This window comes from Panthera pardus, unplaced genomic scaffold (genome assembly GCF_024362965.1).
Source record: "Panthera pardus isolate Hobbes unplaced genomic scaffold, ASM2436296v1 HiC_scaffold_7, whole genome shotgun sequence".
NCBI lineage: Eukaryota > Metazoa > Chordata > Mammalia > Carnivora > Felidae > Panthera > Panthera pardus.
The window spans coordinates 82,175,866-82,201,955 of NW_026527002.1; the positions used below are offsets into that span (position 1 = coordinate 82,175,866).

At 64.9% G+C, this 26,090-nt stretch overlaps 3 protein-coding genes across 14 annotated transcripts in view; 2 read left to right on the plus strand and 1 right to left on the minus strand.

Moving 5' to 3' along the window:
* MROH1 (maestro heat like repeat family member 1) overlaps window positions 1–672 on the plus strand; it is a 62,318-nt gene extending 61,646 nt beyond the window's left edge. For 7 of the 9 annotated variants that reach the window (XM_053896272.1, XM_053896273.1, XM_053896269.1 and 4 more), the window contains one exon: window positions 392–672. In XM_053896272.1, coding sequence (XP_053752247.1) covers window positions 392–495 — 104 coding nt within the window. In that variant the 3' untranslated portion in view covers window positions 496–672. The remainder of the gene's footprint in view (window positions 1–391) is intronic. The other 2 variants (XM_019435074.2, XM_053896275.1) reach the window with 1 other exon arrangement.
* Window positions 673–824: 152 nt separating this feature from the next.
* Window positions 825–25,965, minus strand: BOP1 (BOP1 ribosomal biogenesis factor). 3 transcript variants are annotated; one of them, XM_053896301.1, is made up of 16 exons: window positions 25,818–25,964; window positions 24,502–24,702; window positions 14,353–14,433; window positions 3,589–3,743; window positions 3,393–3,510; window positions 3,213–3,314; window positions 2,923–3,135; window positions 2,672–2,833; window positions 2,506–2,586; window positions 2,362–2,431; window positions 2,147–2,279; window positions 1,871–2,051; window positions 1,487–1,775; window positions 1,321–1,405; window positions 1,133–1,240; window positions 825–1,042 (listed from the first exon to the last, which is right to left on the minus strand). In XM_053896301.1, exons 1-16 carry the CDS (start codon window positions 25,911–25,913, stop codon window positions 889–891), a joined length of 2,229 nt encoding a protein of 742 aa, XP_053752276.1. In that variant the 5' UTR covers window positions 25,914–25,964; the 3' UTR covers window positions 825–888. The 3 variants fall into 3 exon arrangements, with proteins under 3 accessions (XP_053752276.1, XP_053752277.1, XP_053752278.1); XM_053896302.1 differs by lacking the exon at window positions 24,502–24,702 and having other exon boundaries at window positions 25,818–25,965; XM_053896303.1 differs by lacking the exons at window positions 14,353–14,433; window positions 24,502–24,702; window positions 25,818–25,964 and adding an exon at window positions 3,966–4,185.
* On the plus strand, window positions 4,994–7,243 carry SCX (scleraxis bHLH transcription factor). Of its 2 annotated transcripts, XR_008419947.1 has the most exons (3): window positions 4,994–5,960; window positions 6,691–6,796; window positions 6,917–7,243. XR_008419947.1 is itself a non-coding variant. In XM_053896349.1 (2 exons), exons 1-2 carry the CDS (start codon window positions 5,091–5,093, stop codon window positions 6,953–6,955), a joined length of 909 nt encoding a protein of 302 aa, XP_053752324.1. In that variant the 5' UTR covers window positions 4,997–5,090; the 3' UTR covers window positions 6,956–7,243. The 2 variants fall into 2 exon arrangements, 1 of the variants encoding a protein (XP_053752324.1); XM_053896349.1 differs by lacking the exon at window positions 6,691–6,796 and having other exon boundaries at window positions 4,997–5,960.
* Window positions 25,966–26,090: the final 125 nt, after the last annotated feature.

Here is a 26,090-nt window from a genome sequence, read left to right on the forward strand (position 1 = left end):
CCCGGCCCCGCCCCCCCCAACCTGTTGGCTGCTGAGCCCCGACCCGGCCCCGCCCCCCCCTCCAACCTGCCGCCTGTAAGGGGCCTCCCTGACCTGTGGGCACCAGGGGACTAAGTGATTTTCCTGGATTTCAAGGATTTTTCCCCTGTCACTGGTGACCTCATCGTCTCTAGTAATTCACGGAAACTTCTTAACTGTTCCAAAAGAGCTTAAAAAACACTAAAAAAGGAAAAACTATCTTTCCGTTGGCTCCCAGGCGCTCCCGGCAGAGGCCTGTCTTAGGAGGGCGGTGGGCGGGTGGCCCCCCGCACAAGGCGGGGGTGCACCATGGGGTCCTGGCCCCCCAGGCTCCAGGCACCGGGAAGGGGGCCGGGCCGGGGCACCCTGATAGTGGCTCCCCGTCCCCCAGCGCTGCAGCTCCTGCTCAAGGACCCAGCCCCCCTGGTGCGCGCGAAGGCTGCCGAGACCCTGGGCCGCCTGGTCAAGTTCGCCTGAGGCTCCCGCGGCAGTGCCAGCCCGGGTCTGCGCCTGAACCCCCACGATGGGGCCCTGAGGAGCTCCCTGCTACCAAGGGTCAAACCCCTGCCATTCCAGACGAGGCCCCTGGAGGCCGGGAGGGCAGGCAAGCTGCTGTAACCCCTGGTTTCCAATAAAGCCATCCGCTCCTCAGCAGCTGGCGTAGGCGTGCCAGGACGTAGCCTGCCCTCGTGGGGTGGGTCAGTGGGGGGTGCCCCTGCGCACCGGGCGAAAAAGGCCCCAAGCTATGGCGGGGGGGGGGGGGGGGGAAGCTGGTCAGGAAGCCCAAGTCAAGGTCACACCACTGGTCAGCAGGGAGAACACCTCTATTAAGGGTCCCGAACACACATGCGCCTGGGGACGCAGGGTGGCCTAGGTGAAGAGGCGGACGGTGCCGTCGGCCCCGGAGGAGAAGACCCACGGCTGGGTGGGGTGGAAGGCCACGTCCAGAACGCCCAGGTCTCGGGTCAGCGTGTGCCCCCGCAGCACCTTCACAGGCACCAGCAGTGGGTTCTGCAGCAGATCACTGTGGGGGAGGGGAGAGGGACTCGGGTCAGGGAAGCGCAGCCCCCAGGCCGGGGGGGGGGGGGGGGGGGGGGGCAGGTCCAGCACTCACTTGTACACCATCCCGTGGCAGACGATGATGCTCCCGTCGTCGGAGCCAGAGGCGAAGAGCGGGTACCGGGCATGGAAGGCCACGGCCCTCAGGGCCTTCTTGTGGTGCCTGCAGGGCGGGGGCTGGGTGAGGGCAAGCTAGGGCAGGGGAGGGACAGGCCAGCACCCACATCCGCACAGGCGCCTCACCTCAGTACCCTGTACGGCTCGCTGGAAAGGTCCAGGTCGAACCACACCAGCTTGCTGTCATAGCTGCCACAGATGACATTGTCCCCTGGGAGCAGATGGGGTCGTGAGGACCTGCGGGGTGCACGCTCCCCCCCCCCCCCAACACCCCCCCCCACAACGCCCTCACCTGCGGGGTGCACCGCCAGGCTGGACACCCATTTGCAGTTCGGTCTCAGCTTCTTGGTGAGCTCCTGGCGCAGCAGGTGGTAAAGGCGGACGCCACGCTGGGAAGCCACCAGCAGGAAGGGGCGGACAGGGTGGAAGGCCACCCGCTGCACCTGTCCGTGGCTGCGGCGGAAGGGGCTCTGGCTGCGGCGCCGGCTCAGCTGATGGATCAGCACCTGTGTGTGGCCGGCGGTGGCCAGCACCACGGCCATGTAGTCCCCACGCCCGTGCCAGGTCACCTGCGTCACCGGCTGCGGGAAGCAACGCTGGCTGAGCTGGGTCCCCCGGCTACCACCGCTCCCCCCCCCCCCCCGCCCCGCCCATCCTGACCCCGCAGCCCCCACACCTTGCCGTGGGAGACGCGCAGCCGCAGGCCCCTCTGGCGCTCCTCCTCCGAGGCCTCCAGCCAGCTGGCAGGCTGCACGGCGGGCTCCTGGGGCGGGACGAAGGTGCTCAGCAGCTGGTCCGTGCCGCCCACCACTAGCCGGTCCCCCAGGGCCGGATTCAGTAGCAACACCGAGTCCTCTCTGCAGGCCAGAGTGACACACAGCCCCTGAGGCTCGGGCCCGTGCCCGCCGCTACCCCCCCCCCCCCCCAGGGCCCCCCGGGGCCTCGCACTTACACTGCCACGGCCACCAGGCAGAGGGTAGGGTGAGGGTTCCAGGCGATGCTCCTCACCACGCCCCCCACGGGCACGGTCCTCATGCAGCGGGCGGTAGCCACCTCCCAGAGCCGCACGGAGCCATCGTCGGAGCCTGGACGCAGCGAACAAGGCCTTCGCCACCTGGCCCTCCCACCCGGCCCCCCGAGCTGGGAGTGCCCCCACCTCAGGCTCACCTGAAGCCAGCCACTGGCCCTCCGGGGATACACTAAGGCAGCGGACAAGGTCGCTGTGGCCCCTGTAGACCTACAGAGGGGGAGGGGGAGTAAGGAGACGGACACACCCACGCACTCCCTCCCCCACCCGCCCCGACAGCCTACCAGGGCCTGGCATGTGGGGAAAGGCTGCAGGTCCCGCGGCCTCGGCAGTTTAGGGATGAGGTCTTCTGGGTCCACGTTCACCTGGATAGGAGAGCGAACAGTCACCCCATCCCCACGTCCTGTGCCCCTGCCCGGGCGCACCTCCCCCCCCCTCCCCCCAACATACCCTCATCTTGCGCTGCCGTGGGCACAGGTAGAGGTCAAGGCAGCGCTCGAACCGTTCCTGGATGAAGCGGCCGTACGCGGGTACGGCCCGCAGGCTCGGGAACCTGTGTGGCAGGAAGTTGAGCCTCCTCTCGCCCGGCTCCTGCTGCTCCCACGCCAGACGCTGCGGAGACAGGGGTGAGCTGGGAGCTCGGGGCCAGGGACGGGGCCCAGTGCCCCCCCCCGCCCCCCCCCCCGTGGCGCGAGGCCCACCTCGTCTTCGCTGAGCAGGTACTCTGGAGGTGGGTTGTAGGACTCCGCGTGGCCGGGTAGGGCCAGCTTCGGAGCGGGCACGTGCATCTTGTGCCGGCCCAGCACGGCGTCGGGGTCTTCCTGCGCCCACAGGTCATAGAAACCGGGCGTGGGGTCCCGGGGCCGGCGAGGCTGGATCCAGCCCATCTTGATGGCGTGCACCATGCGAGACACCTGCAAGGGCAGACCAGGTCGGCTCGGGGCACGGGGGGCGCGGGGGCGCACAGCCCCGGATGCGGCGCTGCACCTACCTTCTCCTTCTCCACCAGGGACGGGATGAAGCTGCGCTTGTCAGCGGGACGGTTGGTCACTGGGTGGACCATCGGGTCCCCACTGAAGAAGTCCACGGCAGGCTGGAGGAGCAGACACAGATGCGTGGGCCGGGGCCCTGCAGCCGCCCCGGACACCCAGGGCGAGCTGCCGCCACCTACCTCATACGGGTCGAAGCTCACGTCCCCAAACTGGCCGCTCTGCAGCCGCCGCACCAGGGCCACCTGCTCGTCCGTCAGCCGCACGTCGTGACCCGTCGTCCGGTCCTGCACCGTGCGCCTGGGGAGCCACCTGTCAGAGCCAAGCTCCGGGCCCCCCTGCCCTGCCCCCGCAGGCCCTGCCCCCGAGCCTGCTCACCAGTAATCAGGGTTGTCCATTTTGTCCAGGAACTGGTCCAGCTCGTCACGGGTACGCAGGGGCTTGTAGATGCGCCTGCCGTCCAGGTCATAGCCCACGTGGGGGAAGCCCTCGTACCACTCCAGGGGCACATTGCCCACCGTGTTCCGGATGTCCTGGGGGCAGCAGGCCAGCGCGTCGGCACCGGGCACCCACCGCGCCCACCCCTCCCTTCAGGCTCCCCAAGTCTCGGGCAAGGGTGGGTCCCTAAGGAGGCCGGGGGGACGGTCCCCAGGCACCCTGACACAGGCCCTCTCCCTGGGGTGTGACGTGGCACGGCGGCCAGTGCTGTCCCCCACCGCCCCCCTGACTGGCCCTCAGAGGCGCCGGAGCTGTACCTTCACATTTTCCACTGAAGTGGTGCCAACCCCAGAGCCTCCCCCCTGGATTCCTTGGCCAGGACTCTGGGCAGCCACAGACAAGGGTGACCTCATCGCCCATGGGCTCCCTCCCCTGGTGGGGGCCTTAGGCAAAAACGGGTAGCCACGGGCAGGGACTCAGGGAAGACCCCACAACCCACTCCAAGGGGAGGGAGAAACCACTGCCTTCTGCCCTGCAGACATTCAGGGACCCCCCCCCCCCCCCGCAACCCTCCCTGGTGCTGCCCGCCGCCCCCCCCCCCCCCCCATCCCAGAGCAGCCACATTCCTGGACACACATTCCTGGTCGAGGCCCCTGCCAGCCACCACCCTCCCTCCGCCCAGCACGGAGACTGCTGCCCAGGCGGCCGCTTCCTGAACAGTGGCCACAGGGGGAGGGGCCCAGATGAGACTGAGCGCAGCAGGGAGCCCAAAGGCCCCTTGCAAGGGGCACAGGACGCCCCCCTGGGCTCTCCCCATCTGCACCTGCCCAGCCCAGCCCTGCCGACTCGTGTACTCCCCTCCCAGCAAGCCCATCTTCCAGGCACACCCCCGTGCCCCTGTCCTCCTCTGCACAGGAGGTGGGGGGGCTCCCACTCTACACAGGCCCAATTCCAGTCCATGCTGCCATCCCTGAATTGAACACACCCCGGAGCATGCAAAACGGGAATGGCGGGGTGGGGGTGGGGGTGGGGGTTCCCAGAGCAGGGATACAGGCAGGAGCTGGGAAAGAGGAGGGTCCCAGGCAGAGAGTACAGCTGACGCCAGAATGTGTGCCACCGGGTGACCCCACACACACGACTCCACCCCTCAGGGCTCCTCTGTACCCCCTCCCCACTCTGCCTGGCACAAAAGGCTCAAGTGTACACAGGAGGGAGAGACAGACAAACAGGGTGTGGCCAGGCACCAGGGCCAGGGCATCTGAGTTAACTTGATCGTGCCAGGGAAGAAGACCAGCCTGGGTCATGGGTCCCACTTGTGACCCTCCTGCCCACCTCCCCACCCACCCCCCCCACCCCCGGCTGAGGGAGGGGGAGGGAGCTGCAGAGCCCTGGTACCACCCATCAGGGGATTCCCGCTTCCCCGCGTCCCCAGAGGAAGCGAGATGCTCCAGGCTTCTTCAGCGTGGCGCGAGAAGGCAGAGGGACGAGGGCCCCTGCTCCGTGCGGCCTCCGGGGGCTGGGAGGCGGGGAGGAGGGCGGGCCGGCGCGGGGGAGGGGCCGCCGCCACTATAAAGGCCCGGCCCGCGGCCCAGCTCCAGCCCGGGACGCACACGTGCGCGCGGCGCCGCAGCCGCCACCGCGGGCCACCGAGACCCGCGCCTCCCCGGCCCCCCGGGCGGGCCGCGCGGCTGGCGGCATGCGCTGCGCAAGGCGGAGCTGACGGCGCGCCCGCCGGCCCCATGTCCTTCGCCATGCTGCGCTCGGCGCCGCCCGGCCGCTACCTGTACCCCGAGGTGAGCCCGCTGTCGGAGGACGAGGACCGTGGCAGCGAGAGCTCGGGCTCCGACGAGAAGCCCTGCCGCGTGCACGCGGCGCGCTGCGGCCTCCAGGGCACCCGGAGGCGGGCCGGGGGCAGGCGGGCGGGGGGCGGCGCCCCGGGGCCCGGGGGGCGGCCGGGCCGCGAGCCCCGGCAGCGGCACACGGCGAACGCGCGCGAGCGGGACCGCACCAACAGCGTGAACACGGCCTTCACGGCTCTGCGCACGCTCATCCCCACGGAGCCGGCCGACCGCAAGCTCTCCAAGATCGAGACGCTGCGCCTGGCCTCCAGCTACATCTCGCACCTGGGCAACGTGCTGCTGGTGGGCGAGGCCTGCGGCGACGGGCAGCCGTGCCACTCGGGGCCCGCCTTCTTCCACGCTGCGCGCCCCGGCAGCCCCCCGCCGCCGCCCCCACCACCCCCCACCCGCGACGGCGAGAACGCCCAGCCCAAACAGATCTGTACCTTCTGCCTCAGCAACCAGAGAAAGTTGGTGAGTGTCGCCCACCGGGCATCCGTGGGAAGAGAGGCGAGGAGGATGTGGTGGCCCCTGCTTCCGTATGACCCTAGCTACTACCCACACCTGTTGGGCAGAGTGGGGCCAGAGGCGGGCAGAGCGCCCCCCCCATCCCCACCCACCCCCGGCCGCACCTGTGACCTACTGTGCCCCGGGGCCCCGGGGAGGGAGGAGCACAGCAAGGGCCCAGCTGGAGCAGGCAGGGCTGGACCTTCTTGGGCCTTCCCCACCCAGGGCCACAGGTTCCCACGGGGACCGAAGAGGGCCACCCAGGGTCAGGTGGGGGGGGGGGGGGTGGGGGGGGGGGAGGGAAGCGGCAGTCTATGAAGCAGGGAGGACACTAAAACTGGAAGAGGCTGGGACCAGACCAGAGTTCAAGCGACTCTGGCCACCCACCCTGTCCCCGAAGGAAGGGGACATCGCCCCCCTAATCCGTTGGCCCTGCCACAGCCCCTGGCGCCGGCCTAAGGCTTACCGGGCACCTGCTGCCTCTCCTCCGGCCCTGGCCCACGCCCCTGGGGCCGCCCACTCAGACCTGTGTGTGGCTGTGGGGTCTGCAGACAGGCTGGGGGAGAGGGGCACGTTGCGGGAGCGCCGGCCGGCTGTGATTTACAGCTGCTGCTGCTGCGCTCGGTGGCACCGGAAAAGCAGGGTGAGCAGGGAGAAAACGCGCCGCGGCTTTTCCCGATCCCCATTTCCTCTCCAGACGGCACGCGTGAGCTCCTGGGGCCTGAACATCTGGGAAACTTAATTTTACAGTTTCGGCCGTGCAGCACCGTGCTCTCTTCCCCAAAGTGCACGGGGACGCCGGGGTGAGCGCGGAAGGGGGTGCAGCACCCGCCACCCGAGACAGCGCCCAGTGGGGAAGCCCAGGCGCGGGCCGGCCCTGGGTCTCCCCCCGGGGCCCTGACACCACCCCCTCCCCTCTGCAGAGCAAGGACCGAGACAGAAAGACTACGATTCGGAGTTAGAGGCGCCGCCGCTGGGCTCCCCACAGAGAGCCCCCCCCCCCCCCCGTGGACCCGACTCGGGCACAGGCCTCCTGTGAGGGCGCCCCAGGCTCCTCTGGGGCCAATGGACGGACAAGCGGCGGCAGGACTCCGCACTGGCCCAGCTGGCCCAGGCCCACTGGAACCTTCTGTGCTGGCTTCCTACCTGGGTTTTCTTCTGGTCGCTACGTGCTGGTATTTTGTGTCTTTGATATGATAATATAAAGTCTGGAAACTTTGTATAATTAAAAACAAAACAATATCGTCCAACCGTGGAAGCACTGTTTTCTGGAAGGTTCAGAATCCAGCCCGAGCCCAGCCCAAGACCACACTCCCAGCTCTCAGGGCGGTCTCTTCATGCCCCATCCTCCCCGGGCCCAGAGGCACCAGCTCCCAGGGAAGGCGTCCACCTTCCAGGGGCTGGGCCGTCCCTCCCAGGCCTGAGCACAGCGAGGTGCCTCCTCCCGGCCTGGTGGCTGAAGGAGACGGGTGAGGGAGAGCAAGGCTAGGAAAGGAGAGAGGGAGCCCACTGCCCCGCGCCAAGGGACCACGCAGTCCGGCCTCCACTCCCAGGGCCTGCCTGGCGCCCACGCCTCCCCTGCAGGGGTGAGGAATCCAGGGCCGGCGGCACAATCATGCCAAGCCTCGGGCCTCACCCTTTGCCACAGAGACCCAAGGAGTGGACACTCAGCCAAGAGGCTGAGTGAGGGGCACCGCCGTTGGAGCGGGTCTCCAAGCCTCGGTGGGCCTAAGGGTGCGGGACACACGGCACCCATCTGCAGGCACCCCGGGGTGCCCACCCCTGCCGGGGCTGCCCTGGCTCCCCCAGCCCTACACCCAGCCACTTGCAGCGCTGCTCGCACGGAAAGGAACCCTGGCCGCCGACCAGCCTGCTCCGCCGAGCTCCTCCAGAGGCCCCACCTGCCTGCGAGGAGGGCGATTTCAGGCCCCCTCCCCGAGCTGTGCACAGCTGGCTGACCATTAAAATCCTGCAGGTGACAATTACGGTTTAGTGGCTCCAGCTCTGCTGGCACAGCACAGAAGAAAGGCAGGGGGCGGCCTTCCACGAGCCACCTCCCCCACGCTGGCCAGGCGGGCCAGCAGCCTGACTTCCGGCCAGACCGGGTAGGGAATGGCCGAGGGCGCCAGGTGTCGGCCCCGGGCCCTCCCAGCCCTCAGCACAGGCTCAGGGGCCCCCACCGACACACTCCCCCGGGCCCCGGGGAGAGGCCAGGTGCTAAGGCCCACGTGGGCACCCCAACAGGGCAGGCCCAGAGCTGCCCCCCTCCTCTGCACAGAGGGGCTCCGGGGACCCGCAAAGCAGGAAGTGGTGGAGTAATTCTGGAGGAAATTCTCAAAGCCAGAGCCATTAAGGGCTAGAGGGGGGCTCTGTCCAACGTGATAGAAATATAACAGGATAAAAAGTCGCCACGGCAGGTTCCATTCGGAGAGAAACCCAACCCCAAATTTCCTTTCCTTAATCCTGCAGGAGCCTACAGCTGGCCAGAGGAAGGAGGGAGAGGGCAAGCCGGGTCACTGCAGAAGCCCCCACCCCACCCGCCTGCCTGGGGAGCCAGGACCCAGGCCGGAGACACGGGGGTCCAGATGGGGGGCTGAGAAAGGCGTCCCCTCTCCTCCCAGGCGGGACCTGGGGGAGGTGTCCAGGGAGGCAGGTGTACCCCAGGATCTTTGTGCTCACCCCCCTGCTTCACTGGGCACCGGGTGCGGTTCTGTGGGGGTGGGGGGAGGGGGCATGGCCCACCTGCCCCTCCCCTACCAGAATCACATCTCCACACCCGAGCCTGGATGGGGGCCGCAGACCCCCCTCATGAAGCCCCCCGAGAGGATGAGTACCCGAGCGGGCGCCCACCTTGCGACCACAGCGCAGTGCCGCACCCACACGCGAGGCTGAGAGCGCAAACGGAGGGGACCCCGAGCCCCAGGGCTGACGGGGTGTCAGGAGGACCCTGCGGGGGGGTCTTCCGAATCCGGAAAACGGGTGGGAGAAGACAGAAGGACGGTCCCCAGAGACCCAGCCCATCAGGGCCCAGGGCACACAGGCCCAGCTCTCCACAGCAGGGCCTGTGACTCCAACAGTGGCTGCAGCTTGGCCGACTCGGGCCTGGGCAGTGGGCCCGGCGCTCCCCGAGCTGCACCGGTAGCAGCAGCGGCAGCGGCGGCGGCGGCGGCGGCGGCGGCGAGGGCCTGGCCCGCCAGCCAACAGGAGAGAGCGGAGGGGCGGGGGAGGAGCGCTCCGTCACCCTTCACTGCTCCAGAAATTCAAACCAGACGGGGGGGCGGGTGGCGGGGGTGGCGGGCCAGCCAGAGCCCGAGCCCAGCAGCCCCACCGGAGTCCACTCAGCTACCACGGCGGCTGGGCTGGGGCGGCAGGTGCTCTGTGCCCGCTGCAGGCCCTGCCTCCCTCCCAGAAGGCCAGCCTCGTCGTCCACTGAGAGGGACAAAGACCCCGGGTTCCCTGCGTGCGCGCCCCAGAGACAGCTGGAAAGGAGGGGCCGAGCCCGCGCCCTGGGCCAGCAGCCGCCTCTGTGGGCCAAGCTGGGCTGGAAACACTCTGATCGGCCCCGGCTGTCAGCTCCCTGTCCCCGGCCGGGGGAATGAGCTGCTGGCGGCACCACATGATTCATCACCAGGCCTCAGCCCGCAGGCCAGCCGGCCCCCACCCTGCTCAGCACCTGTGGGCTGCCAGGAAGCACATGTGACCCCGCGGGGGCAAGCACCTACCAACCCCTCCAGGTCAGGCACTGAGCTCGGAGTACAGGCTGAGGACACAGACACCCCCGTGCTCTCCTGGGGGGGGCCTCTGTGCCCCAAGCACAAGCCTGTGGGATGAGGCCAGCGGGGGACCCCACCCCCCAGACTGCACCGGACACAAGCGGCAAGCAACAACTGGCTGATGTGTCGGCTGGGATTTTTCCGCTCTCGAGGAGCCCCTCCCCTCCCCCTCCCCAAAGTGGCTGCAGCTGTCAGGACCGCAGATTGGAACTGCAGGTAGGGCGCTGGCCGGCTGCCCACCTCCCTCCCGTGTCTGTCTGCGAGAGAGGAAGCCGGCCCACCTCTGGAATCCTTCACTCTCTCCTCGTTCTGCCTCTCCCACCTGTCCCCTGGGAGCGTGGGGTCAGCCGCCCTCGCTCAGGCTCTCTCTTTTCCCTTGCCCCTCTCCGATTACAATGCCGGCAGTGTTCGCTCCGCTCCCCCTGCACGAAGCTCCCGCCTGTCTCTGAGCACCACTCGGCCTTCCTGAGCCTCGGCCTCTCCTCGCTCCTCCATGGTGTTCAATCTCTGTCAGAGCACCGGGCAGAGGAGGCCGGGCTGTGTGCCCCAGGCTCACCTGCTGCCTCGGAACCCATCGAAGGTTCCAGCAGGATGAGTCCTGGTTCACGGGCCGAAGGGAAGAAAGCCAGGTCCTACTTGGCCTCTTCCTGCCCCAAAGGCCAAAGCCAGGTGAGGAGACCCCAGCAGGGAGCTCGGAGCCACCTTCCCAAACCTCCTCCATCAGACCGCCACTCACATTTGCTAACCCAGGTAGCAGGGCACCTCCGCAGAAGCCGACCCCAGACACCATCACCCCCATCTGCCCGTCCCTCTCGAAAGTGCCGCCGGCCAGGCCCGCCCGAGCCATCACGTGCTAGCACAGAGGCCTCCAGCCCGCTGCCTGGCCCCCACGGGGTCCACGAGGTGGGCAGAGGGTGCCGAAGCTGCCCCAGCTCCCAGGTCTTCGGCCAGCCCAGACCCCCACCCACCTGCCCCTCTCCTGGGGCTGATCAAGGTGCGGTGAGCAGTCCCACCTGGGGCCCTCTGACTCTTGACTACCTGCAGGCAGGCGCTCCCAGAAACCCCTCTGGAGTGCTGGGTGTGGGCCCAGGCTCGGGGCCCCCGGCTGAGTGGTGGAGACCACGTTCCAAGACCCACTATTCAAAGAGCTGCTGCTGCTTCAGGTTGGCCCCCAGAGCTCCACACCTGCCCCCGTCCCACCTCCAGCGAGCTCCAGAATCTTACCCCGGAGGACTCACCTCAGCCCCAAGCACTGCCTGCACACAGCCAGCCCCTACCTGTGGCCCCTGTCCCCAGCCCCCTCTGCAGTCACTACCCTCCCCCCCCCCCCAACCACCTTTCCCTCCACAAGCCAGCAGCCACACCTCCAGCCCCAGGGCAAACCCTCCGGTCCCTCCAGGCACTCTCCCACCCACCTGCCCCGCTGGGTTCCTGCTGCCAAGGAAACTGGCTCCAAGTGGGCACGAGCAACAGGCCGGGCCTCCACCACCCACGTGCCGTGGCTCTGAATCAGCCCCCCCTTCACCTGCCAGGGGCCACACGGGCCCCGCACTGAGAGACCCGGGGCTATCCCTGGACACGTACCACATCCCTCTTAAGGGACAGCTACTTCGGCCACTGCACGCTCCTCACTGCCCCCGCCCCCGCCCCCACTCCCACCCCCGGGAGGGAATCCTCTCTCCCAAGGAAGGAGGCAACACAGGGCGGGGTGGGGGGGGGGGCAGCACTGGGGAGAGGAGGGCGTGCCTCCGACCAGGCACCGCAGGCCTGGCCCAGAGGTGGAGCCGGGCAGAGGCACCGAGGGGCACTCTGCGGTCACAGCCGTCACACCCAGTGCACCCTGTGGCCACCACCTGCAAGGCCGTGGGTCAGGCTGGCGGGAGGGGACAGACCAGAGCCTGGCCGGCGGCCCCGCTTGCGGGCCGGCTGTGGGGGTGTCAGGCCGACACGAGCAGGCTGAGCGCCGGGCGCTCTCCACAAACAGCCCGAAACCTGAGCCGACAGGCTCCCGCTGCCAGCAGCGACGCAAGCGCTCGGAGCGCGCGGGCGGCCAGGATGGGCGGGGCGGCGGCCCCGGGAGGAGCGGGAGGCCGCCAGCGCTGGAGGCAGCTGCCGGTTCAGTAGCTGGGAGAAGCCATTAACGGCCGTTTGGCGAGAGAGCAGAGGGGATCGCGGGCTCTGGATGCAGACAGGCCTGGGCTCGTCCCCGCGGGATCCCAAGTTACTTCGAGGCCAGGGCGCCGCGGAGCCGGCCAGGGCTGCAGCCCGGCCCCCGCCCGCCGCGGAGGTCTCTCCGGGCACGGGAGGGTCCCACGGTGGACAGGAGGGGGTCAGGCCCCGGGGCTCAGGGACTGGGATGAGGTGGATGCCTCCCGGTCTCCCTGGCCAGAGTTCAACAGCCACCCCTCACCTCTCATCTATCGCCGGCCTCAGTTTCTCCCAGCTGCTCGGAACAAAGAGGGGCCTCGATGCCGCGAAGGCCGCCGGCCCCCTCCCCCCACCCCGCCCCACCTCCCCCGGGTCCGGCGGCTGGATGAGATCACGTCTGTGAGGTGCGGTGCCGTGGGAGAGGAGTGAGGTGGACGTGTGGGGGTGGGGTGGACACAGCCTGCGGCTGCTCCGGACTCCCCCCACTCCAGGCCCCCCGCCAGACCCAGCGGCACGTCCAGGGGACTTGGGCCCCAACGTGGCTTGGGATGTGAGTCTGGGGGACTGAGGAGGGCAAACGTACGGAAACAGGACTCAGACCATCCCACGAGGGTAGACTGCCACTCATCAGTCAGCATCTGGGGTGGGAGGCTCCCCAAAGCCGAGGCCAGCAGTCAGAGGGTCCAGAAGCCCCAGCACGCACCAGCTCAGGCCTCAGATCCAGACCCAGGGGTGGGGCGGGGTGGGGCAGGGCCCAGGGGAAGGGACTCCAGGTGTGACCACCACACAGCAGCATCCAAGAAGATTCTCTCTCCCAGGAGCACGAAACCCGTGAGGACACCTCTGCCGCCGGCCAGAGCCCGAGTGGGGTCCACACGGTGCCGACCACCTCTAAGCACGCTGCAGGGAGAAGGTGTAGCTCTGACACCAGGAATGTGCCCGGACCGCGGCCCCCGAGCCCTATGCTCTGTGCCGGGTCTGTTCAGGTGCCCGATGGGACCCCTCGCCACCTGGCCCCCAGGCCTGTCCCCTGAAGCCCACCCCGCTTTGCCAGGATGGCAGAGACACCCACAAAGTCAGCACGGAAGGACCCGGAGCACCCCAGGCACACGTGCTGCTCAGGGAAGCGTCCGCCGGGCCTGGCGAAGGCTGGGCTCTGCCGCCCCCTCGAGCCGCAGGCCGGCTGTGCTGGCAGAGCTCAGGAAGGCGGGCATCGGGCCCCCTCCTGTCACTCACACATATGGGATAGTCATTGCCAGAGGAAGCGGCCCCCGCAGGCCGGGCCGGGAGGAGCGCCTCCCTGTGGGCAGGCCGAGGCCCCTCCCCCGCCTCTGCACTCCATTTACAACCATCATCGATTTCTCAAAATACCAAATATAAAAAAGTAGCCGACAGGATGTGGCTGCCGACAGCCAGAGCCCCTGGGAGGGGGGAGACAGGCAGGGAGCCGCACTGCGCTGGCCCCCCCTCGCCGTGTGCGCCCGCTGCTCCGGCCAGGAAACCAATTTATTTTGTTTTGTCTCTGTTCTCTAAACGCACAGAGGCCAGATCGGGCGGGCAGCCAAGGCTCCGGCAGCCGCTGCCAAGAGAGCGTGAGGGTGGGGGTGGAGGCCGAACAGGGGAGGGGGCGCGTGCCTCCCCAGGCCCCGGGACAGCCCCTGACAGGCAGCTCTGGAGGGCCGCTGTCCCTGCAAGCCATGCGCCAAAGCCGTCCCCCTGCAGCTCCAAAGAGGCACACACCTGGGCGCCCACCAGGGCCCTGGGAGGCGCGGGGCCACAGCCCTGCCGGTGACTGGGACACACGTGGGAGGGGACAGGCAGGAGGAGAGGGCCACCTCCGGGCTCAGAGCTCCTCAGCCTCCAGCCCTCCCACATCAGGCAGGCCCAGGGAGCTGAGCCTCTGGCCCACACACCAGGGCCTCCGGACGCCAGACTGGGCACCACTTGCCCACTGCCACGCTTGTCCCTTCAGACGACAAACGGGAAGGAGTGACCGGATTCACTGGAGCCACATCAGTCCGCTCCTCAAGGACACCGAGGAGAGCGGGGACGGCACGCCCAAAGGCCACCCACCTCCTGCCCTCAGCACCCAGACCCGTCACCCCCCCCGAGGCCCAGCACAGGCCAGCTGGTGCGACAGAAGCCACCCCTGCCCCAACCTCTCCGTGCCCATCGAGAGCACAAGCACGGCCTCCGCGGAGCGCACGGGGGACCCCAGCATCAGGGGCCGCCCCACAGACACACCTGGGGGTCCACCGCATCACACCCCCCCTCCCTCCTTTCCTAGTGATCCCACACACACTCACCCTCCTGCAGACAGGTGTCCTGACCCCAAAATCGCTCTCCCAAACCACGAGTGGGGCCCCTCACTGTGGCCTGACTCCTCTGTGCCCAGCACAGCACAGCCCCCCCGGGGAAGAGGCAAGCCCAGCCCGCACCTCCTCGTCAGAGCTGTCTTCCGCGTACTCTTCGTAGCCCTTCGCTCTCGCCACCTCTGTCCTTGGGGAAGGGATGCCAGCCTGGAGAGAGAAGGGACGATTGTTAGGTCAGGACGTGATGCCCTCTGACCTCGGACAGAGCCCAGGCCCGAAGTCCCTCGGCCCCTCCTTGGGACTGGAGGCTCGGGAACGAACTATCCCTCTTGCTGATGCCGAGGCTGAGGTTCCCGCCGCCCCCGATCTCTAGGCAGCTCCAACCTGGCCCTGGGCCTCAAGACAAGATCAGGGTCACCCCAGGTCTAAGCAGGCCTCATGGGCCTCACCTGGGGTCCTGTCAAGGGCCAGCCCCATCACTACATTCAAGTTCCTCCAAGGAAGGACCCCAGGGAAGGGCTGACACCTGGTGCCAGACTGGAAAAGGAACAGTCAGCAACAAAGCCACCAGCTGAGGGCCTGGCCACCCCCGCACCAGTTAACGAAAAAACCGGCTGCAGGGCTCCTGGCCCGACAGCCCCTACCCGGCCCTGCCAGGTTCAGGAGAGTGCCCGGGGTCCGGGGGCAAGGTGGGAGAGGCCACTCGGGGGCAGCAAGTGAGGGCAGGGCAGGGGGGTTACCCACACCCAGGCCAGCCGCTCTGGAGGCAGGCCTGTGGCACCTGCTGCTGGTGGTCACGAGGCCACAGCCGGCTCACTCCTAGGGCGAGACCCTCCTCCCAAGGCGGCCTCCGGTCTGCAGCAGCTGAGAGAGAGGCGCCCCCTAACCTGCAGAACGCTGCGGGGGACACAGCCCTCTGGCACCCACCCCACCCACGTGTCCACGGCCCCAGGCTGACCCCGGTCCACCAGGTCAGTGAGTGGGCGCCACCGAACGTTCACACCCTAACCTGGAAAACAGATCCTTCCCTCACGGGGTGGGGGGATCGGGTGTACCGGAACCAGGACTGATGGGGAAAACAGCCCTACCTCTCACTCCTGGGCGCAGTAAAGTCTGGAGCAGGAGCCCCTGAGCGCGGCACCCCCGCCAGAGCCCCGCTCCCCCTGACCGGGCAAGAGCCAAGGGCCTGCGAGGCGGCTCTTCCTCTCGCCTGTTTTTTCCCTCAGTATAAGGAGGGTGGGAGACTAAGTTTTTCTCCAGGCCAGGAACAAGGCGGGATTCGGTTTCCATGTCTCCCCCACCCCGCTCCCCATGCTGCACGCGCTGTGGGAGCCGTGCCCGCTAAAAGTGGGTCAGCACCGCCTGATGGGTGCGGGCCGTGGGTGGGGGGCAAGGAGGGCCCAGAGCTCTCCTCCCATCCTTGCCCGAAGGGAGCTCCGCCTTCAGCAGCGGCCAGGGGGCACACCTGCCCCAGGCTCAGGGCCGGGCACCAGGCCTCCTCAGCAAGTGCCCCCAATGCCAGGCCCCGGCCAGCAGGTCCACGGTGGCGGCCCCGGCCAGGCTCCATGACCGCCCACAGCACCAGGCCTCCTCATGCTCTCCAGCAGCACTGAACCCTGCAGAGCCCTACATCACCTGCGCCTCAGGCCACGGTCATGGGGTCCCCTTGTCCTCCAGCGCACCCCACATCGTCCTGTGCTGGGTGTGGCCAGCGCCCCGGGCAAGCGTGCAGGCACAGGGAGCCAGAGACAGGCCGGTCCCCGGCAAGGAGGGGGCGCAGGGAGCCAGAGACAGGCCGGACCCGGCAAGGAGGGGCACCCCAGCAGCGGGCAGCAAGTTCCCACACAAAAGAGCTGGACCCCCAGCCCTCCTTGGTCTCTCTCCAGAAGTGGTGCTGCAGGCAGCACGGTGGCCACCAGGGGGCAGCAGAGGTGCGGGCGCAGCCCAGCTCCAGGATCCAGGGGCGGCTCGGGGAGCGACCCCTTCACAGCCTGGAGACCCTTTGCTGGGCATTCAGGAAAAGGAAAATTTAAAAAGACAACTTAAAAGGAACGTGAAACACGAAAGGACGCGAACCCAAGAACGGGGGCCCCACCACCCTTGCCTCCTGTCTCTCACTCGGCGCAGCCCTGACTGCCAGCGTCGGAGACCCCTGGTCCTCAGGCGCAGAATCCAGGAGGTCGGGGTCTGCCCAGACCCACACCGTCTGCAGGACGCAAGCACCCACCTCAAGACAGGCTCAGCCCTGCGTGGCACTGCCCCCTCAATGTGCCCACACTGGACACATTGGTGGACACAGAGAGAGGCAGCCTTCTGTCGACGAGTGCCCCCCGACCAGGGGGTCTCAGGACGGGCATCCGCTGGGAGGGGCTCTGGCCAGGGCACAGCAGGAATGAAGGGCAGACCCGTGTACAGTGGCGCGAGGAACTGTGGGGCATCAGCAAAGAGGCCAGCAGCAGGCAGGCAGTCCGGGGGCCAGTGCCCAGGCAGGGCCAGAGGCACGCAAGGGCACGCTGAGCACTAGGGAGAGGGAGGCCGTGTCGACAGCTGGGCAGCAGGCCGGGACTGCCTCGCAGCGGAACAAGCAGCGGGCACCCCTGGGTGAAGGGCCACGGGGCAGACAGCACTGGGAGCCCGGGTCAGGCCGTGTCCCTGAATCCTGGGCGGCCTCTGGACCTGGTCCTCAGGGGAACTCGCTCCTGCTTCTCTACCCACCCCCAAGACTGGAATACACCAGTGAAGACCGAGGCGGGGGCCCCGAAGGGGTTCTGACAGCCTAAATGGCATCTCATTGCAGCTGCAACAGACCCAGCCCGGCCACACCCCACTGCCACCGCCAAGCACGCATGTGATAACACAGGCTCCCCGACCTCCCGACGCGGGCTGTGCTGGCTCAGACTAGGTCAGCCAGGCTGAAACTTTGCTCCCTGCACGGCCCTCCCCGCGGGGTCCCGGGCAGGACTGCTCACAAGAGGGTGCTGTCAAGAGACTCAGAAGAAAGGAAACAGCAGCCACCACACCCTGAAGGTCCACAGGAGGTGTGCCGGGCTCGGGAGTGTCCCTGACACCCCGGAGCAGGGGTTACATCCAGAGCGCTACTGGTAACACATGTTCTCAGCGACCCAGGGGAGGAGCAAAGACCCCGTGCACAAAGGAGCCTCCAAGAACCTGATGCGCAGACCCTCCGGACTGGCCCTCGCTGCTGCGGAGCCTCCTCAGGGCCCAGCTCAGGGAAGGGCCGGGGTCAAAGAGCTCCATGCACACGCCCGTCCGCGCACATGCTAGTCTGACCAGGAGCACGGACTGACGCCGAGGAGGTACACGTGTTAGAGAACATGCACCACCGGGGCCCGCCAAGGCCAGAGAGAACGTGAGATGAGAACACCCCTCATTTCTCAGAGAAAAAGGAGGGAGACTCAGGGCCAGGGTCATGCCCCGGAGCAGGACCCGGCCCTGCACAAGGAGATGGTTGCCCTTGCCTGGCCAACATCAGGACACCAGAGACCGCTGACCACGCAGGGCGACCCGCTTCCCCATTTACAACAGAAAAACTGAGGGGGACTCGAAGCCACTGCTGCACGTGGCCGCAGGGGAGGAGGCCGAGGACCTGCCGGCACCTAGACCTGATTCACACGAGACCCTCGGGCCGAGGCCACGGCCAACACGGCCACGAGGTAAGGGTCCAAGAGGGATGGCGGGGGTGGACGCTGTAGCTGTTCCACACCATAGCTGTAAATCTTTGACTTTCCTCCCATCGAGGGGCAGTCTACGTGCCCCCTCCCCAAATCTGAGTGCGCTTGTGGCCGGCTCACCTGTCCAAGGAGAGCAGCCCCGACTGACGATGCATGAATTCTGGATCCAGACCATGAAGCTCCTGCACATCTGCCCCATATAACAGACAGCCTGTCCTCAGAGCCCCGACGGTGGGGACGTCCCAGACGGGCAGGCAGACTTGCCCAGTGAGTGCCCATCATGCAGGTTGCCCCACCCCGGACACGAGTGGAGAGGCCCCAGATTTCTTCCTCAGGACCCTCACCTGAGCCCCCCAAACAAGGGGTGTGATGACTGATGGTCCTGCTAGACAGAACACACCAGAACCCTGGAGGGACACGGCTGAGGGAGGCTGTGGGACCCCCCCAATCCCACTGACCATGTCACCCGGACACGACAGCACCTCACCCTGCCTGAACTCTGATCCCCAGAAATGAGAGTGCCACAAAATGTGTGATGCCTGGAGGTGGCAGGGCAGGTGGAGGAACCACTGCCTCCCCTCCCCCACGGGGCCGCATCCTCGCTCCTATGGTAGGCGCTCCATTAACTAGCTGGTGACAGTCATCGGATGTGCCCCCAGCTGCCTCCCACAAGCCACAGCTCCACCGGTGCCAAGACCCAGGCGGGCCCCTTCTGCCCGCAGGTCTGCAGCACACAACAGGCAGAACTCTTCCTGAAATACCTACAGAACACTCCTCACGGGCACGATCACTAGTATGGTCACATTCTTGAATGCGGGGAGTAGACTAATGAGCCAACAATGGGAACTTCCGAACGAAAGAAAACAAAGTAGGAAAACCCCACGTAAATAAGGACCCAAGTAAACACAACAAGGAGAAAAAGTGGGTCCTAAACAAGCACAAAAGGGTAAGACGACTTTCAATACACAAATCCACTCAACACAAGCAGTCCGAAAGAAGCACGAAGACCTCACCTTTCCCAGGGGACCGCAGAGAGCTGCTGGGGAGGATGCCGGCAAGGGAGCAGGCTCCTGCCTGCCAAGCAGGAAGCCAGGGACCCGGGAACAGGGAGGGCAGGGGTCGGCGTGCTGGGGACGGGGGGAGCCTGAGGAAGCTCCCCATGCCCGAGAGTGGACACAGGAGGGACGCAGGCAGGCGGCCGAGAGCCAGGGAGAGGCTGGGCGGGGGGTGGGGCAGAGGTGACACCCGGCACACAGGGAACACGCAGCACGGGGCCCCTCTGCAGCCTCCTTCGGTGACGCGTGTGCCGAGGACTGTCCGGCTGGGGCAGGCGTGCAGACGTACCGTGCAGAGTGAGGGGCAGGGGCTGGGCCCCACCTCGGCCTTGAGCTGGAGCCCGTGGGGAGCAGAGGAAGGGGCTCGGGGAGGGGATGCAAGGCTCCCAACGCCAGGGGTCCACGTGGCACTCCCTGACCCACGTGAAGGGGAACAGAAGTGGGGCCTGCAGAGCCTGACCTTCAAGAAATAGGACAGTGATGGAAACTGTGTCTTGGGGGGCACACAGCCGGAACCATGCTCCCAGAAACAAAGGAAAAGATGCCTCGTTCCCAACTTAAGAAAAAAATCACAGTGCAACACGAGGCCACTTTCCACGTATTAGAGTAAGAAAATACTGAGGTTTCACCACGCACGATCTCGGCGGGATGGGAAACAGGTGCCTCGGGGGGTGTGGCGACTTTAAATAGCCCACTTTCCTTCCGCTAAAAACGCATCGGCCTTTGACCCAGAGATGCTTCCCGGAACGTATCCGAAAACTTGCTTGCACGTGCAAGCAAATGAGGGGAGCATCGCAAGACCACCGGGACAGCACAAGGTCACAAGTGCCCACCCACCGGCGGCCCGTGCCCGCTGCAGGCACTGCGCGCGAGGGTGGTCCTGAGACCGAGAGAAGAGCAGAGCAGAAGACGGCGGTTAGGAAGCCATCGGACACGACACAAACGGGCGCCTGGATGTGCGAAGAACACCCTGGGGAGACCCAGGGACCGGAAACAGTCCTCACCCTCGTGCAGGAGCAGAAGGCAGGGCAGGGCGGGAGGAACGACCCTCAGGAACTCCCGAGCGAGTGCTCTGCTGTGTCCCTACCATGCACGTCACATATTCCACACAACCCTAAGAAAGTAGTGGATGCATCTGCACGGCCACCAAACCCCCAGGAGGAAGTGGAGGAGGGGCTCGCCGATGGTGGCACCCAGGGCAGCCAGACACAGAAGTGGGTGACCCTGAGCACCTGGGCCACGTAACCCCATCTCTCCCCGTGGGAAAGGAAGGTGGACACTCAGGGCAGTCTCCAGAGAACATGCCTGTGACCACCTGGCCATCCACGATCACGTGTGGAGGGTCCCAGCAGGATGTTCGTGGCCTGCCCGGGATGGTCTGTGGCAGCCACACGTGGAACCCGTGGACGGACTTATGGGGCAGGGTCCCCGGACGATGACCTATCAGCCCCATACCTCCCAGAACCATTAGGCAAATACGGCAGCCCCCGCCTGCACAGGTGCTCGGCAGCCTGCGTCACTTGATCAGTGTGTCTGGGCCAGGGGGCATCAGAGACGGTCGGAAAAGCCCAGAGAACCGTGCCCACAATTAGCACCAATTTCCTGCCGGCCTCTGCCCCAGGATGCGTGTCCTTGACGTGACGTTAGAACGCAACCTGACAATGAGGCAGGATGCCCTTCAGACACGTGAAGCAGTGTGGCCACCTGCTTCCTTGGAAGTGGGGGGGAGCCTGGAGACAGCTTGTGTACAGGAAGTGGAAGAAACGGCGACGGGAGCCAAGTCACAGACGGGAGCACGCAGCGGGGAGAGAAGTTACTGCAAAGCCTCACGGCACGGTGGCCGTCAGCACCTAGTAAGAACCAAGCCCCAGGAAGGAGGCACCGGAGCGGGAGGAAGAGCGGAAGAACATTTTGCTTGGTCGTACAAGCTGGAGCGGGTCCCTGGGAAAACGCCACTTCGACCCGACAAGCAGCTCACCTACAGCCGCTGTTTGCGAGACCACAGAGGTGGCCACGGCCAGAAGGCAGAGAACTCTGGGGCTTCCTGTTAAAAAGCTGGGACACCCGGCAAAGACACGAGCAGAAGCTGGCGTCACTGCTGGCAGGGGCCCATAGAGCTGACAGTGGTAGGGACACCGATTCTAGAAGCTGCTCAACGTAGTGGGTCTCGGGTTGATGGCCCGTGCGGGTGGCAGGAGCACCTTGTCGAGACAGGTTGACATCTTGACAAAAGCCTCCATGGTGTGACAGGTAGCAGGCCCCTAGCTACAGCAGGTGAAACCCCGAGAGGACCTTGACCCAGGGGAACCCCCCCATCATAGGGCTTCAGACGGTGGAGTGCAGGCCTGACCGGGGCTGTCACGGGGGCCATCTGGACGCCCCATGTGGCCACGTTCGGGCAGACAGGAACACACGGGAAACGGTGACTGGCTGCTGGCTCAGTTTCTGGCTACGAGGCTACGTGCTGCGGATGGGGCTCAGACCATCCAAAGAGGGGGTGTGGGCAGAAAACGCGGAGGGGGAACCGGCTCAGCCAGGCGGATGGGTGTGAAAGGCTTGAGGAACAGGTGGAAAAAAGGAGAGACAGGGAGATTTCCACTAAGCGAGAGAACACGCCCCCCACACCTCAATCCCCTCTCTCTGCCTCAAGGAGTTCAAACGTAAGTGTGACAACTGTGATTAGAACAGGAAGTGCCCCAATACAGGCCACCTGTACCCCTCAATTAAAGCATAAAAAAGCCAGAGATGTGAACACTGGCACAGGGCAGGGCAGGACCCTGAGGTGGCGATCCAGGGTGTGTGTGGGACTCAGAACCGCTCATGGCTCGTGGGTCTCGTGTCCAGGACTGCCCACAAGAGACAGGGATGGCCTTACGGCCTGGGCGTGAGCAGGAAGGAGGGACACCTCCCAGGAAGGAGACGAGGAGGGTGAAGTCCTGAAGCCGCCCCCGCACGGCACACACCGGAGGGGCCCCGGTCCCGGCTTCGAGTGGGGGAGAGGCCAGGCTGCCGCAGAGCCAGCTCCCCCGGACGGAGGGCTGCGCCCCACCTTCTGACAAGGGAAGGCATCTGCTCTCTCCTGGGCTGTGGCCTCAGTCCCTGCTGGATGGCCCAGCAAGCAGACCGAGAAGGCGGCCCTGCAGAGAACACCCGGCCACGTTGGCACAGAAACCCGAGAAGGACCCATGTGGACAAGCACGTGCCCAGCAGCTCAGAAGGGACGGAGAGTGGGCACACGCAGAATGCGCCCCTTCCATCAGACCCCCTGGACATCCTCTCGAGGTACTTGCACCGTTACCTCATTCAGAGAACTTAAAAAAAATTTTTCCATTAAAGGGGCGCCTGGGCAGTTCAGTCATTTGAGCGTCTGACTTCATTTGTCTGACCTGACTTCAGGTCATCAACTCGCTTTCGTGGGTTCGAGCCCCACGTCGGGCTCTGTGCTGACAGCTCAGAGCCTGGAGCCTGCTTCAGATTCTGTGTCTCCCTCTCTCTGCCCCCGCCAACCCCCGCTCACGTTCTCTCTCAAAAATTAATAAAGGTTAAAAAAAAAGAGAAAGAAATGTTTATTTAAAAAGTTACTTAATTTTTTTTTTAAGTAGGCTCCACACTCAACACAGGGCTTGAACTCAGGACCTGGATCAAGACTGTGTGCTCTACCTATTGACTGAGTCAGCCAAGTGCCCCAAAAGTTATTTAACTTTTAAAAATTACTTTTAAAATTCTGTTTATAAACAAAGACAAAAAACCCTTTGTAAAAAAAAAAAAAAAAAATGGGGGGACGCCCGGGTGGCTCCGTCGGTTAATCATCTGACTTCAGCTTAGTTGACGATCTCACGGTTGAGTTCGAGCCCTGCGTCAGGCTCTGTGCTATAAGCACAGAGCCTAATTTGGATCCTCTTTCCTTCTCTCTCTGCCCCTCCCCAACTTGCATGCGCATGGGCTCCCTCTCTCTCTCTCTCTCTCTCTTTCCCTCCCTCCCTCAAGTAAAAATACACTTAAAAAAATTTTTTTTCAAAAAAAAAATTGGGACACCTAGCTGGCTCTATCTGTAGAGCATGTGACTTGATCTCAGGGTCATGAGTTCAAGCCCCACGTTGGGTGTGTAACCTACTTAAAAAATACGTTAATTAATTAAATTAAATAAATATGTCAGTGTGTGGACCCCTAATTTTAAAAGGAGGAGAAAAGACACGGGAAGGTGATGAAACTTAGCTGTGGTCACGAACCACAGCAAAGGCAGGGAATGAGAACTCCCATTCTGTACCGAACAGTGCTGAGAAAACATTTAATTTTTGTCAAGAAAGTGTATTTTGTAATGTTTTTAAATGTTTATATATCTCTGAGAGAGGACCCGCACATGCTCAAACAGGGGAGGGGCGGGGAGAGAGGGGACAGGGGATCCGGGGCAGGCTCCACGTTGTCAGCACAGAGCCCCAAACGGGGCTTGAACTCACGAACCATGAGATCACGACCCAAGCAAAAGTCAGATGCTTAACGGACGGAGCCACCCAGGCGCCCCTATTTTATAATTTTATAAAGCTAAAAAGAGGGAAAAATCGTTGACCATCACCCTACAAACCATGGTCAGTACAGTAAACATATCTCTCCCTGCACACCAGCATTACAACTAAGGCTTGAGTGAGTGGAAGGTTGAAATGTGACTTTAAATCTTTTCTTCCTAGGAAACAGAACAAGCACGGCTTTTTGGTTTCTATTATGGGGGTGGACTTCTGTATGATTCAAAGTCGTAACTTCCAGAACACCAGACCCACTGGAAATATAGTTATAAACTACTTTCTAAAACATTCCAGGGGCGCCGGGGTGGCTGTCCGTTGAGCGTCTGACTCTTGATTTCGGCTCAGGTCCTGATCTCAGGGTCGTGAGTTCGAGCCCCACCTGGGGCTCAGTGCTGACAGCAGGGAGCCCACTTGTGATAGTCTCTCTCTCAAAATAAATAAATAAACTTTCAAAACCAGTAAATAAAACATTCCAAACAGCTAATGTCATATTTCAGTTTAAGCTTTTCTCTCATTTTTCTCGCTCGAGACAAGAGCCGAAGTACCCCTTCCCCGTCACCACAGGGGCGGGCACGATGCCGAAGCGTCAACCGGCAAGGCTCTCTGGGGCCAGGCGCGAGTGGAACGGCGCTCCTGTCGGGCTGGCTCCCTCTTGTGCGTCCTGGGAGCTCCCCGCCAGACAGTCTCTTGCGCCTGGATCCCCACCTCAGGCTTTGCCCCTGGGAAACCCAGGCTACGACTGAGTCTAGCAAAGAGGGCTGGGTCCTACGGAAAGGTGCCGTCAGAATCACCTGAGGGGGAGGCCCAGGGAGGTGGACTTTTCGAGTTCCGGAGAACAGAGCGCATAACTGTGAAAAACAGCACCCGACTCGGAGCGCTCCAGCTCCAACCAGGAAGCTCGAAAACAGCAGTGAGGACGCTGAGAGCCCGAGGCCTGGGGGTCGTCGCTTTCTTTCCTGGCCACCTTCATGCCAGAAGGGCCCACCAGGAGGCTCCTCACTCACCCACCTGCACCTGCTGCCCAGAGGCCTCCTCCATCCTGCTGTGGCTGTCATCACCGCTGGCCCCATCCTCTCCCTCGGCTGGGTCATCCTCACTGCTGTCGCTGCCGGAATCCTGCAGGCCTGAGAACACGCTCTCCTCGCTTTCAGACAGGCCAGAATCACTGCCATCCTGGAGGCTGGCAGCCGACGCAGAGACGAGGGCGGTCTGCAAGAAGCAGTGTTGGTGACAGCCAGGTGTCCAACCCACCCTCCGCCCACCAGGCACCCTGCTTGCCGACCGCTGGCTCTGTGTGGCCAGCCTCCAAGGCCACAGCCCTCAGGCTTCTTCAGCAGAGCTCTGCTCACCAGACAGCATCTCATCCCTAACTCTGCAGGACACGGCATACAGTTCGTGACCTGGTCACTGCCTTTACCAGAAAAAGTTGAACGACAGGAAATCGTACACCTTGAGGAAGCACTTCAGCACAGAGTCGCGGACTCGCTATTTTTTAACAGTTTGCAACTCCCTCACCTTCTTGGACACATAAAAGTTACCCCACAGCACACGACCTAGTTACCACGGACACGACCCCGCTACAGCTCACCGCACCGTCTACCTCTGGCGTTTACTCAGGTGCACAGTGATGACAGCAAACAAATACCACGAACGCAAACAGCTCCTCGGAGTACGGACCAGGTGGTGGAAGCAACCAAGTCTGGTGCCCACAGCTACCTCCTGGTAGGGCAGGAGGGCACCCGACCAGGTGTCGGGGGAGCCTGATGACACAGCTAAGTGGGGTCGATTGAGAAAGGCTGACCTGTACATGCCTCCTAACACTTTCTACAACCCAGATGTAATGACATCACGCAACCGACCTGGGGTTGGCTGGACAGCAGGCGTGGCCGTGAGTCCACTTAAAATCATGTCCAATGCAGTAAACCCTGGGTTCCAGGCAGGCTCTTTCAATCTCGTCTCTTACCTTCAGAATACGCCTATCGCATTAAGCGGCGTGTAGATGTGTAGATATTTACACAACGGCAGGACGCATAATTCAAAGGGTCTGAGAGGCTGCTGCACAGATGCCACCTCTCCTTCCCGCTGCTTCTACTCCGCCTCCCACTCCAGCCACCCCCTGCGCAGGTGCTTGCTGCCAAGGACGCTCGCCACGAGGCCACCTCCAGCAGGGGACGGACGGCCCCTTCTTTCTCGCATCCCCGGGCCCGCAGCGCGCCGGGCGGCCTCGCCGTGTGCGGAGGAGCCACCACGTGCGGCCACAGGCCCCGCCGCCCGACCCCGCCGCCCGGCCCCGTCCCCGTCCCCGTCCCCGTCCCCGCCGTCACCTCCTCCGGCTCCAACTCCGGCTCGGGCTCCGACGGCCGCTTCCCAGGCCGCGTCCCCGTGGTCGCCGCACGCCCCGCGCCCCGAGCACCCGCCATGCTACCCGGCTAGACCCGGACCCGCGCCGCCACTTCCGGCAGCGCCGGCAGCGTGGGGACTGGGGGCGGGGCCTGCGGGGTCAGGGGGCGCGGCCGGTCCCGCCCCGCCCGGGCCGATTGGTGGGGCGGGGCGGGGCCAGCGGGCGCAGGCGCGCGGCGGCAGGAAGGCGCGGGCCT